General features: G+C 47.2%; 2 protein-coding genes across 6 annotated transcripts in view; both read right to left on the minus strand.

The window, feature by feature from the left end:
• Window positions 1-531: 531 nt before the first annotated feature.
• pgrmc2 (progesterone receptor membrane component 2) lies at window positions 532-6,416 on the minus strand. The gene is made up of 3 exons (XM_062522525.1): window positions 6,027-6,416; window positions 2,662-2,817; window positions 532-1,259 (listed from the first exon to the last, which is right to left on the minus strand). Exons 1-3 carry the CDS (start codon window positions 6,376-6,378, stop codon window positions 1,162-1,164), a joined length of 606 nt encoding a protein of 201 aa, XP_062378509.1. The 5' UTR covers window positions 6,379-6,416; the 3' UTR covers window positions 532-1,161.
• Window positions 6,417-6,945: 529 nt separating this feature from the next.
• Window positions 6,946-13,173, minus strand: part of larp1b (La ribonucleoprotein 1B) — a 44,484-nt gene continuing 38,256 nt past the window's right edge. For all 5 annotated transcript variants that reach the window (XM_062522051.1, XM_062522052.1, XM_062522050.1 and 2 more), the window contains 5 exons: window positions 12,044-12,207; window positions 11,424-11,568; window positions 10,009-10,118; window positions 9,394-9,521; window positions 6,946-9,131 (listed from right to left, as the gene is read on the minus strand). In XM_062522051.1, coding sequence (XP_062378035.1) covers window positions 8,532-9,131; window positions 9,394-9,521; window positions 10,009-10,118; window positions 11,424-11,568; window positions 12,044-12,207 — 1,147 coding nt within the window. In that variant the 3' untranslated portion in view covers window positions 6,946-8,531. The remainder of the gene's footprint in view (window positions 9,132-9,393; window positions 9,522-10,008; window positions 10,119-11,423; window positions 11,569-12,043; window positions 12,208-13,173) is intronic.

A 13,173-nucleotide genomic window follows, 5' to 3' on the forward strand; every position in this document is an offset into this window, starting at 1 on the left:
ATCTTGTACTTGCCTTTCTCTCATTGGTCAGAATTAAAAGGGGAAGTGGCGCACGGGCGTTTGGGCCAGTGCGTGAACTGATTGCTCTGGGGCTCAAGAGACATGTGCTCAAACGTTATGATAATCATCGTTATATCAAAAAACGAACATGAGTGAACGATCAACAACGGGAATAAAGGCCCTCCACCTCCCCACCCTGTGAAAGATGGAGGACTCCGGACTGAGTCCGCTCCCATCCTCACCTTACTCGCTCAGTGTATAAACACTAGTATAAGGCATAGCCAAAACCGGGGTACAAACAGGGACATCCGCAAAAAAACAGACAGAGAGACAGACAGAGAGCGAGAGAGAGAGAGAGAGAGAAAGAAAAAAAACATGTGTTTCTTTGTTTTATGTTTACGTGTCTGTATGTGAATGCACGTGTTTTTTTTTTTGTTGTTTTGTTTGTTTTTTTCCTTTTCACATCAACATTTCAGTCTGATACCCAAACCCCCCCCCCCAGACCCCCCCCCAGACCCCCCCCCCCAGCCACATATACACGCTCTCCCCTGACCCTGCCAGAGGGCCAATACGGTCCCAACACAGCTCAGCTCTCCCGTATACCAGGGGTGGAGAAAGAGAAAGAGAAAGGCAGAGATACAGAGATAGATACAGACAGAGAGAGAGAGATGAGGAGAGGAGACAGAGGAGACAGAGCACAGTCACAGAACAGCCACAGGGTTACAGGGATGAGAGGACGAAGAGAAGATGGAGAGAGATGAAACCAGAGTGGAGGGCAAGTAGAGGGCAAGTAGAGGGCAGGTAGAGGGCAAGTAGAGGGCAGGGCAGGTAGAGGGCAGCTAAAGGTCAGAGGTCAGCGTGGACGACGGAGTTATGGTGCGGGCGGAGGCTGGACGTGAGGTGGAGCGGCAAGATGCTGCTGTGAGCGAGGAGAGCTGGAGCCAGTGCAGTCGCACAGCAGACCACCCGTGGAGTCGATGCATGTAGTGTGTGTGTGTGTGTGTGTGTGTGTGTGTGTGTGTGTGTGTGTGTGTGTGCACGCATGTCTGGGGTGATGGTGTCTGGGTAGTGTGCGGTGGTTTGGAGAGAGCTGTTTGGGCCCAGGCTTTGGTCATGGGGGGGTGGGGTGGGGCGGGCGGGTGAGTGTGGCAGGCGGGCGGGTCACTCGTGCTTGGCGTGATCCTTGAGGTCCTCCTCATCTGTGTACTCCGACGGCTCGTCCCCTGGTTTCAGCAGGCGACCCACGTAGTCGTATTTTTCTATTCAAAACAAACAAACAAACAAACAAACGACACCGGTCATTAAACGGCACTCAAAAAACAACAACACACAAACGCTACGTCGCACCAGGATCAGGATCAAGACGATAAAACAGAACGATAAGACATCAGAACAGAACAAACACACTTCTGCTTAAGCTCCTGCTTAAGAAGAGCAAAGAGACGCACGCATATCGCACGCTCCATTTAACATGGCCGCTCAAACACAGGTGCCTCTGTGTACACACCTCACGCTTCATGGCAACGCAAGCATCACCGTCACTGCAAACCTCCTCTAAACTACAGGGGGGGGGGGGGGGGCTCTGGGGTATTACACAACAACGCTCAACAGTGGACGTGTGCCATACTCACAAATAAACAACAACAACAACAGTAAGCCTGTGCTACACATTATTACACATTTGGCTGTTAGTCGCTGCACAGCGCTGGATTCTACAGTTGTAGACCTGTGTGTGTGTGTGTGCTCTGCAGCTGCTGGGAGCTGGAGTGTAATGCATTTAGTGTGGAGATGGCCGGGTCAAAACATCGACTACTGCTGCCCGTCGTGTGTGTCAGGGTGAATAAAGCAATCCTGCAGATGGCTGTGGGCGCTCTAATCTGGTCATCTGAGTGGGAGCTGGTGCTGGGGGCTCGTGGGGTTTGGGGCGTCGCCGTGGCAGCCCCAGAGAGGTGATGACGGCTGCGGAGCAGAGCAATCAGCAGGCGCACGGACCTGATGACGGATCGCCTCTTTACTCTAGCTGCTCCCACAGGGACGCTGGGACAGCTGAACATGGACTACAGCATCTGTGTGTGTGTGTGTGTGTGTTACCAGAGTCAGCTGATCTGGTGTGTATGCATGGGTGTGTGTGTGTTGTGTGTGTGTGTGTGTGTGTTTGAGTGTGTGTGTGTGTGTGTGTGTGTGTATATGAGTGAGTGAGTGTGTGTCTATGTGTGTGTGTGTGTGTGTGTGTGTGTGTGTGTGTACACATGCATACACACGCATGTGTGTGTTTGCACAAGTGTGTGTACGTGCTCCTGTAAGAGTAACGCTTTGATTACACTCGCTAGCGGACAGGACACGCAGTCTCAGACACAACAGACAAACGAGTTGTCTTATCACACTTTTATAACACTCCCAAGTCTACTTGGATTCCGTCCATGCCCTGCTGGTGTTCCCTTAAGTGTTATGTGCAAGGTGACGCGTTTGTGAGGAGAGAAGGTGTGTGTGTGTGTGTGTGTGTATTTGCTTGTATAACGCCTGTGTGTGAGTGTGCAGTCCAGGTGTCAACAAAGAATGCGCTGGGAGTGAAAGGACTACGTGAGGTGGGCTGGCTGCACATATGGCAGCTCTCCCGGACTAGTGCATGCTGGGATAGTGGAGGGCGTCCTCACTCCTCACCCATGAACTGCATCTCCCACTCTCGCACGCTCTCCATCTGCACGGCGTTGAGGTCGGACAGGTCGTCGTACTCGTCCCTCAGCGCGTCCTTCTCCAGGCAGAAGGTGGCCAGGCCTCGCGACGCGTCCCGACCCGCAAAGATGCCGTACGGACCGTCTGCAGGGAGGAGTCACGGGGAGAACACACACACATGATTGATTAGCGGAGTGAGAGAGAGAGGGAGAGAGGGAGAGAGAGAGGGAGGGGGAGAAAGAGAGAGGGAGAGAGAGAACATAGTAGTACAGTAGCAAGTATCCATACCGGCATTATGGAGAAAGAAAGGGAAACAGAGGACAAGGCAAAGGATGAAGAACAAAGACAACTTTCCATGCACATATTTGCATGACTGTAGTAGCATTGCTACTGACACACAGTCACCATATAAGTGCATATATTTGCATGACTGTAGTAGCATTGCTACTGACACACAGTCACTATATAAGTGCACATATTTGCATGACTGTGGCATTGCTACTGACACACAGTCACCATATAAGTGCATATATTTGCATGGCTGTAGCCAACTTGGTCCTACATCAACACCACACCAGCTGTAATTACTCTTATACTGTACATAGCCATATTCTACTGCTCTTCATACTATTCTTACCACTCGTATAATGCTGCCGTTTCTGCACTACAGTGGTGATGTTACCACACTGCACATACTGTACTGTACTGTACACATCTGTCTATATGGTTCATACTGAATATATTTAATCTGTTTTTCTTATAATATCTTCTGCTAATCCACTGCATATATCTATATTTCTTGTCTGTCTATACTTGTATATCACATTGCACTTTCTGCTTTTTTGCACTTCTGGTCAGACGCAAACTGCATTTAGTTGTCTTTGTACTTGTACTCTGCACAATGACATTAAAGTTTAATCTAATCTAATCTAATCTAATCTAGTCCCATCTCATCTAATCTAAACAAATATAAAACTGAGTATTCTTGGGAGACTTCCTCTCCTCTCCTCTCCAAAAGGTGAGACATGGCTGGATTTAGGAGCAGTGCAACACGACTAGGCTAATCACGCTGCGCCTCCCACGAGCATGCTAAGAATGTTGGTTAGCGCCTGCAGTCGCTTCAGGGCACTTCTATAAACACAGGCAACCCAAAACAGCTGGGGCCGGGCCGGGCCTTGCCACAGCGCCATGGAGCGGAGACGCGCAGTAGTCCTTCCGCCCAAACCTGCTCCACACCTTCAGTGTTTGTTTACAGGCTTCCCAAGAGCAACACGCACCTGAAAGAGATTCCTGGCAGTCCGCATGAGAGCTTAGCAACCTCACCCATGCCACTTCCAGATGCACCGCTCTCCCCTACAGTAATGTCCTGTGTATTATTAGCCGCATTGTGTATGAGCCGTAGGACTGTTTCAGAACAAAACCAAACAAAATCATATTAACTGCCCTCATATATCAAACTCATAGCTAAAGAAATGTTGCAAAATCAATGAATAAGCACGGCTAATAGTTGGGAAATTACGGTAATGTGACCATGGCTAGCCTGTCAATCAAGTTACCTTCACAAGCATGGCCAAACAGATAAAGCCAGTAACTAACTTGTATTTCTTACATGTGTGATGTGCAACCACTGTGCCCAAGAGTTAGTAGAAGCATTCACATGGAAGGTTTTTTTTGTTTTGTTTTTAAATTATTATGATATTTTTTGTTGTTGTGTTGGCTCATCAGCTGATCAGCATGTGGCAAAGCAGCTGAGTTTTTTAGACTGGTAGTCTTTTGTGCTGCGGGATGGTGGAGACTTTAACAGAGACCACCATGAGTGCTCTCACATAGGGTAGCTGGGTAGGGAATACCAGATGGGTCGCTTTGACTGTCACAGAACTGGTCTGTTTAGAAGGGGGAAACATAGGGTACACCTTGCACAAAACACACAAGCACAGTCAAGTAGTCTGTCTCATACTGAACAAAGACTGATAATGAAGCTTAGTTGAGACTCTTCTAAACGCCTGGGATAACTGGGATTTCTCCGACGTGGCTCACCGTGGGAGCGCTGACGCATCTGTGAAACCACCAGCACGAGTTCCACAGTCGAGTTTGCCTTCCATGCCTGGCTCGCGAGTTTTGATCTCCTCAACGTTGCTACGAGAAAACTCAATGTCACAGCACAACCTGTTGGGTTGTGAAGGCAGTGGTTCATATACAAGCCTCAATCGCTATTTTAGATAACAATCTGATGTATCTGTTATTGAAATCTGACAACTTGATTTCATTGCACGTAGGCAGTCTAGCCCATGCCGTCTCAACGTGCCCGAGACATAACTAATCGCGAACAGGACCCTCTAGTCTACAGCATAACGGTTTATACTGAACAAAGCGTCTAACCCATTTCTGATCAAAGAAAGGACATAAAACCTGTTTCTGAAACAAACCAACGGAAATATTTACACATTGATTTGTCACTTAAAGCTCATCTGCCCATTATGTAACAGAGGTTGGTGGGTGGGTCAACTAATTTTAAATGGACGTAGCAAGCTAGCGACTTTGTCACTAACGTTACTGCCTGCATACGGACATTGCTTTTCTGGTGGCCTCTTCCGCCTTCCTATTTTAGGTCACAATATGCCAACCAAATAAGTGTCGACAACTGAAAGATCTGACAGGTTGCTCCGTGTGACAATAGACAGAGTCGTGAATTGGCGCTGCCTAACGTTAAGTATTGGAAACGGTGCTAGCTAGCTAGCAAGCTAACGTTGCTCTCCAAACCTACACATGCACTTGTGTCAACTTCTGCTTTCAAATGTAACATTGTGAGTCACTAAAGTTAGCTACACACCAACCTCTCCGCAGTAATATTAGGAAGAATTACTATTTCCACTTGCTTACTCTTGGCATAACGGGCAAGGTTAAATAAGTGATATGTCAGTGTGCTTAGTTTACAACGTTGCAAACATCAGGTAACACTAGCTAACGTTATATGGTAACAAGCTAAGACAAGCTAGCCACTCCAATGTTTCAAACTTGTCTCCAAGGGGGGAAAGTCACTGGCCATGTTAACAATTTGGAAATTTGTGCAAAATATCTTGTTGCGCTAACGATTGCCTCATTGATCCCAAGACAGTGGTCATTTGTTTCAAGTACAATGATCTTAGATTTGACCCTGCATGTGCACTAGCTAGCTTTACTGGCCTCAACCTGTGATATTGTTAAGGCGTAAAATAGCGCCCAAGTTGGCTAGCGTGTTTGCTAGTTACTAAGCTCGAAAATAACTTGAATTGCTAAACTTGGCTAACAATTACTAGCATGCTAGCATTGTACACAGCTAGAAGAAAGGGACTGTGCCACATTAGTGTCCTTACCACGTCCATAAAACTTTTTGCCACTAGTAACGTCGAAGATTTTCATGTTCACAGCCATAAGGATCCGCGGGTTTTGAACACCATCATATTCCCTTAGTTGTTCCAGAGTAAAATCACGTCTTCTCATCTTGGGAAGCGACAAGGCCTCGCTTCCCTGGGCCGCGTCAGCACCGATAAGTCTCCTAAACCACCGTCGGTAAATTCCATAGCCGATAGCGACAATTACAGCTAAAACACACAAATTAAACAGCATCCCGCCGAGACTGGGCCCTGGATCCAACTCTTCTGTTGTACCCTGCCCACCACCACTTGTGTCTGCTGCTCCACCCCTACCATCTCCATCGTCCGCCATACTGCACGATAGCGCTTCAAGTTCCACACACAACAGACTCGCCCACTTCAAACTGTGGTTCAAATATTATTGGCGGACGTCGCTCATGATGGCGCCATGCTTGGGAGTTGTAGTAATTCCGGATGTGTTCAACTGACAGCCGACACAACACAAACACAGACCATGCGCTGGAACAAAGAGGCGAGACAAAAAATACCCCAATCCAGGCGAGGAATGGGACCAAGTTCTGCTAGTCCTTCAAGAACGAGTAAAAACTGTAGACGTTTTCCCATTTACAAAACGGTTTAATTTGGCGGCACCTTTCTGACCTTAAAACACACCAGGCCACATTTATCAACGTGTTGAAACGCTGAGGTTGCGACTTAAACGTCGAATCTGCCCCATTGTAGGCAACAGTAAATGATTAACGCTGATCTTTGTCACTATGATATGGATGACTATTCCGTAAGAGACCACCAAGGAAACGTATCACTTATCACATCATTTTTAGTAGGCCTACGGTTTATTTGTGTGTGATGTGTCCAGAACTCTGATGTGCAACTCAAAACAGACGACACACAGGAAAGGTTGGGTTTTATAATTTTATATGCATTTTTACATTTTACAGTTCACAAAAGGAAAAAAAAACAAAACATGCATACCAACACTAAAGCCACACACACACACACGCACGCGCGCGCGCGCGCGCGCACACACACACACACACAAATACTAAAATAATGAAAACAATAAAATAAAATTAACATCAAATCAAAAGAACGCTATTTCTAATTCATTTTTATGTACAGTTTTTCATGACTAAATATGTTACATTCAGGACTTGTATAGGCTCTTAAAGACAGAAGCGTATGTATCTCCCGGCTAGAGAAAGCAAACACACAATTGAGGATGCCACTGGCGGTCATGTACGGTTTCTACTGCTTCTACAATTCAAATAAATGCAAGGCTTAAAAATTATGATCCTTTCTATTAACGTCATTCAGATCAAATAAACACAATAAACAACAACAATAAATTATCTCACTTCCAAATAGAATTCAAAACTTTGTGGAAATACAATTCCTCTTTTTAAAAAGATATAATTTCTTAAAAAAAAAAAAAATCTTCAAGTACACAGACACTTTCTAATTTAAGTAAAATCAATAATATGCTGACACCCCCACCCAGTCCCATGCCCGTCCCGAAACAACTCTTAACTAAAAAGGACAGGTATCTTTGCCCAGAAAGCAGCCACACAATGCAAACAGCATAATAGGATTTTTTTTTTTCATTTTTCCTTTCCTTTTTCAGATTATAAGGGTCATAGCTTCAGACACACCTTTCCGTTGATCAACCTCCACCATTTTGTATACCTTGACAGTCATTCAAAATATATATATATATTTTCCTTTTCTGTGATGTTTGCGATAATTATTACAGGCGTAGGCTGTAAAAGTGATTACACAGCATTTTATCCCAATATGTCATAATCCTTAAGAGGAAAGCACTACACTGGATGTGGTGAATAGTGTCTCGAGGAGATTTCCCAGCGTCATGACTCATTTCAAATGTTTTAGAGAAGTTCAATTGTTAGATTGTAATATAACTGACTTGGCACACATATATTGCAACAAACATAGAGGCAGAGCCACTGCCTCCTGATATGGGTTAAGTAGTTGTTGATAAATCCTTTTTTTTTCTTTTTTTTTTTCTTAAAGTTTAAGGCATCCTTCCAAAAGTAACAAGAAATGCCTTCAATGCAGGAATGCATTTTCTGTAAACTTTTACAATTAAAAAATAACGTGATTAGGGCCACCTTTCCTGATCATTACAGTCGGTGCCTGATTGAAAATCCTGTTGAAGAAACAACAACAACAACAAAAACTGTTCATACTGTGCAATGACGTGATTTAAACATCGTCTTTGACACAAAGTTAACATCCTAAAAACAGCACAAGAGTTGAGAATGGGACTGTGTTTAGGGACTGGCGCCGCAGCTGAAACGTTAGGGGGGTGGACACGGCTAAAGCTAACCTTACGTCTCTTGCCTGCTTTGATGCTCAAGCTGAGGCTACCAGAAAGAGTTAACGGCGAACAGGTAAGGGTCGCAGGTCAAGACGCATCCCTGGGTGGAAAAACCACTAACTAAGGCCGAGTTTCCCTGGAGAGGGAGGTCATTTATGTGGCGGCTGCCCGTCTCGGGGCTTGGCGGCATCCTTCCGACGGGGCTCTGAGGAGGAGCTCCGCTTCGGGCCAGCGCGGGCGCCCGCAGACTCGCTGGCGGAGGTCTTGGTGTTTGAAGGCGCAGTTTTTTTATCGGCAGAAGTGGCTGTGGTAGTGGTGGCACTGGCCGCTGGGGTCTTGCCCGTGGCTGAGGCTGCGCTGGGATTGGCTGAGGTGGCTTTGGCAGAGGCAGCAGCTGGGGTCTGATTGGTGCTCTTTGATGGGGCTGCGCTGGGATTGGCTGAGGTGGCTTTGGCAGAGGCAGCAGCTGGGGTCTGATTGGTGCTCTTTGATGGGGCTGCGCTGGGATTGGCTGAGGTGGCTTTGGCAGAGGCAGCAGCTGGGGTCTGATTGGTGCTCTTTGATGGGGCTGCGCTGGGATTGGCTGAGGTGGCTTTGGCAGAGGCAGCAGCTGGGGTCTGATTGGTGCTCTTGGCGCTGGGGACGGGCTTGGAGCTGGACGAGCTGGAGTTGTGTCGTCTTCGCCTCCCGTCGTCACCGCCGGAGGATGAGAGTCGTCTCCTCCTTCCTCCTTCCTCTCCCATCGGGGGCTAACACACACACACACACACACACACAGGCCAGTTAAACAGACGTCAAAATAATGATCTAATAACCAATCTTACCCAATCTGGATAAGATAAACACAGTGTGCTGTTTCATTCTGTTTACTATGTGAATTCATGAGGAGACACTACGGCAGTGGGACAACAACTGTTTCAACATTTACGATTTGTCTAACTACAACAAGTCACCAACAACATTTCTTGTTCTTTAGACATTATTTCTTCAACACACACACACACAACTGACCACAACTCTGAAGTCATCAACAGTCTTGAACTTGTTGAGGTGTTCTTGTAGTTTGGGATCAATCGGCTGATTTTTCATCTGGGAATACTTCAGGAATGCCCAGAACTTCTCCAGCCCATACAGCTGACCTGAACAGGGACACACACACACACACACACACACACAATCACCATTTACAATTCAGCTTTGATGACCTGTGACTTTGCTGCTTCAGTCAATTTCTCGGATTAGCTCATCCAGGTCATTTCACACCGACTCAATTCACCAAACTCTGTTTGCTTAAGATAGGCCAGCAGCCCTTTCAACCCCGGCGATGATATCCAGCACTTCCACGCCGAGAGCAAGGGTTAACCACGGCAGCCGGGGCTGTTTTTATTGGTAAACAGAGAGCGGCTGATAACATCTCGGAGTCAGAGTGACCTGTGACCTGGCTCACCACAGAACATCAAAGGAGAATCTCCACCGTCATCAGACTCCTCACCAGAGATATTCTTTCATCTCTACATAGCGATATGTATGCTTGTATAGGTATGTAAAAATAAAGATAGATATTCTCAATCTGGCTAATAATGTTCACAGAACCAAAAAAAAGGATGTATAATCAGATGTTCATACCTTTTTCATAGTCCTTCAGTGTCTCTTCTTGGAAGTCTTTGAAGAGGTCAGGTCTGAATCTCCTCTCCAACCCATAGCTGTAGTATCGGAACAAGCACTCCAGGCCATACCTACAAACACCATTAAACTTGCATCAGAATCCAAAATAGTGTGCAGCACACGTGACATTCAAGAGAACGTGCCTACTGTTGGCTGTGTTCTGAATTGAATGAATGAAAATCTCCATCCTGCCTTTTAGAATTAATAATGTATACCATAAATGCCATACGCATGTATAGGTTTAACACATCTAAAAATAATATGCATGCCACTACTTACAACAGCAACACTGGCCAATACTGCAACTCATGGAGCTCTACCATTGGTCTAGATCACAGATCTCCAGCTCATGGAGCTCTACCATTGGTCTAGATCACAGATCTCCAGCTCATGGAGCTATACCATTGGTCTAGATCACAGATCTCCAGCTCATGGAGCTATACCATTGGTCTAGACCACAGATCTCCAGCTCATGGAGCTATACCATTGGTCTAGATCACAGATCTCCAGCTCATGGAGCTATACCATTGGTCTAGATCACAGATCTCCAGCTCATGGAGCTATACCATTGGTCTAGACCACAGATCTCCAGCTCATGGAGCTATACCATTGGTCTAGATCACAGATCTCCAGCTCATGGAGCTATACCATTGGTCTAGATCACAGATCTCCAGCTCATGGAGCTATACCATTGGTCTAGATCACAGATCGGTAACGAGGTCAGGAACCAGAAAGACCTGATTAAGTGTGTCCGCGTAATCCTCTGAGCCACTAAGAATCTAAATTCCTGGACACCCCCACACACACACCGCCCTGCTCCAAAACACACACACCGCCCTGTCCGACCCACACACCGCCCTGCTCCGACACACACACACACACACACCACTCCGCTCCCCTCCTGCTCGGCCCTGCCTCCTGCCCCCCCCCCCCCCCCCCCCCCACACACACACACACACACACTCCACTCTGCTCCCCTCCTGCCCAGTGACGCCGGTGCAGTGGAATGCCTCACTGGCAGGTGTTGAGCTCATGTGCTTTAAAAGCTCTGCTCTGCTCTGCGCTGCTCTGAGCCAACCAAGACATTTTTAGACCCCTCACCTCCCACAACCACACAATGTCTCCCCAAACTCTGATATTACTGTCCTGTCAAACTGCTATTCATACACACACACACACACACACACACACACACACACACACACACACACATACATACCTACAGCATGTTCCAGCATGCCAGTGTTGTTTGCTTCAGCGTGGCTAAGTGGTAAGAGCTAACAAATATGCTTATATCTATTTACATTCCAAAAGTGCACAGACCTGTAGTTCTCCTTGTGTGTGTGTGTGTGTGTGTGTGTGTGTGTGTGGTGTACCTGTAGTTCTCCTTGGCGTCATCGACGGCGTACTGCCTGAACTCCTCGTACATCTTCCTGTTGAAGTTGTCCCGCAGGAAGAAGGACCAGAACCTGAAGAGTGTGTTCATCTCCTGAGACTGGCCCACGCCCATGCGCTTACGCTCTACACACACAATCAATCAATCAATCAGTCAGTCAATCAGTCAATCAATTCATCAGAGATCGTCAAGAAAGTAGGTTATGTTCAAGAGTGCAGTAATGTCTTTTTTAGGCAGCAATGTACTCATACAGGCATTCAGGCTTCACTCAGTGGTGTGAGTGAGGGTGTGTGTGTGTGTGTGTGTGTTAGTGAGTACACGAGTGAGAGTGTGCGAGTGTGCATACATGTTTTTGAAAAATGAGTGTGTGTGTGTGTGTGTGTGTGTATGAGAAAGAGTGTGTGTGTGTATGAGAAAGAGTGTGTGTGTGTGTGTAAGTGAGTACACGTGTGAGAGTGTGAGTGTGCATACATGTTTTTGAAAAATGAGAGTGTGTGTGTGTGTGTGTGTGTGTATGAGAAAGAGTGTGTGTGTGTGTGTGTGTGTGTGTGTGTGTGTGTGTGTGTGTGTGTGTGTGTGTGTGTGTGTGTGTGCACATACCGTTGAGGCAGCGTCTGCGGTACTTGTGATAGACCTGCTGGGTGAAGCCGTTCTCGCGCAGCATGTCGTGTGAGGGGTGCCTGAACTTGGGCAGGGACTGAGGGGTGCAGCCGTAGCTCCCCGACAACGCTGGGGCTCCCTCGGACGGGGACGCATTGGAGCTGCTGCAGACGGAGAGAGAGGGGGGGAGAGAGAGAGGGAGAGGAGAGAGAGAGGAGGAAGAGAGAGGAGGGAGAGAGAGAGGAGGAAGAGAGAGGAGGGAGAGAGAGCAGGAGAGCGGGAGAGAGAGAGAGAGGAGGGAGAGAGAGCAGGAGAGCGGGAGAGGGAGAGAGAGAGAGAGAGAGAGAGAGAGGAGGGAGAGAGATGGGTTGGTACAGGTGGTAAAACCAAAGTCATGATAACCTTGCCTGCCCAGTCCACTCTGTGGCCCAAACCACTGAAGACCACTAAACATGAACAAGAAGCCTGGCAGCCTGGCCGGCCCTCTGGACCCAGTGACAGCGCTCTGGAGCCGAAGCTTAGAGAGCAGCACAGCTGACCATGACCATGCCTGCCCACAACTAACCAATGGAATTTCCCCTTGGGGATCAATAAAGTATCTATCTATCTATCTAACCAGCACACTGGACACTGCAGCTAACGCAGCCATGCTGTTCTGCCCACAACTAACGAGCACACTGGACACTGCAGCTAACGCAGCCATGTTCTCCTGCCCACAACTAACCAGCACACTGGACACTGCAGCTAACGTAGCCATGCTGTCCTGCCCACAACTAACCAGCACACTGCAGCTAACGCAGCCATGTTCTCCTGCCCACAACTAACCAGCACACTGTAGCTAACGCAGCCATGCTCTCCTGCTAGTCCCTTCTGGTGGCTTCACCTCTGACTGAGAACACAGCTGCTTTCTACAGTTGTCAGGTGGGACTGAGTGGAGATTGCTGTGGATTGGGAAACTCCAGATTACTAATCCCTCTGTGCATATAAGTATATAAGTATATAAGCATATAAGTATATACACACTATTTTGATCCCACGAGGGAAATTTGGCCACTGCATTTATCTCAATCTATGAATTGGTGAAACACACACAGCACACAGCACACAGCTGGGGTAACACACATAACACA

This window comes from Sardina pilchardus, chromosome 20 (genome assembly GCF_963854185.1).
Source record: "Sardina pilchardus chromosome 20, fSarPil1.1, whole genome shotgun sequence".
NCBI lineage: Eukaryota > Metazoa > Chordata > Actinopteri > Clupeiformes > Clupeidae > Sardina > Sardina pilchardus.

Coding starts and splice junctions, on each gene's coding strand:
- pgrmc2 (XM_062522525.1), bottom strand. CDS start 6,378: ATGGCGGACGATGGAGATGGTAGGGGTGGAGCAGCAGACACAAGTGGT. Junction 2,818..6,026: donor CAAAAAGTTTTATGGACGTG/GTAAGGACACTA, acceptor TCCTCCCTGCAG/ACGGTCCGTACGGCATCTTT. Junction 1,260..2,661: donor GTGGGAGATGCAGTTCATGG/GTGAGGAGTGAG, acceptor TGTTTTGAATAG/AAAAATACGACTACGTGGGT.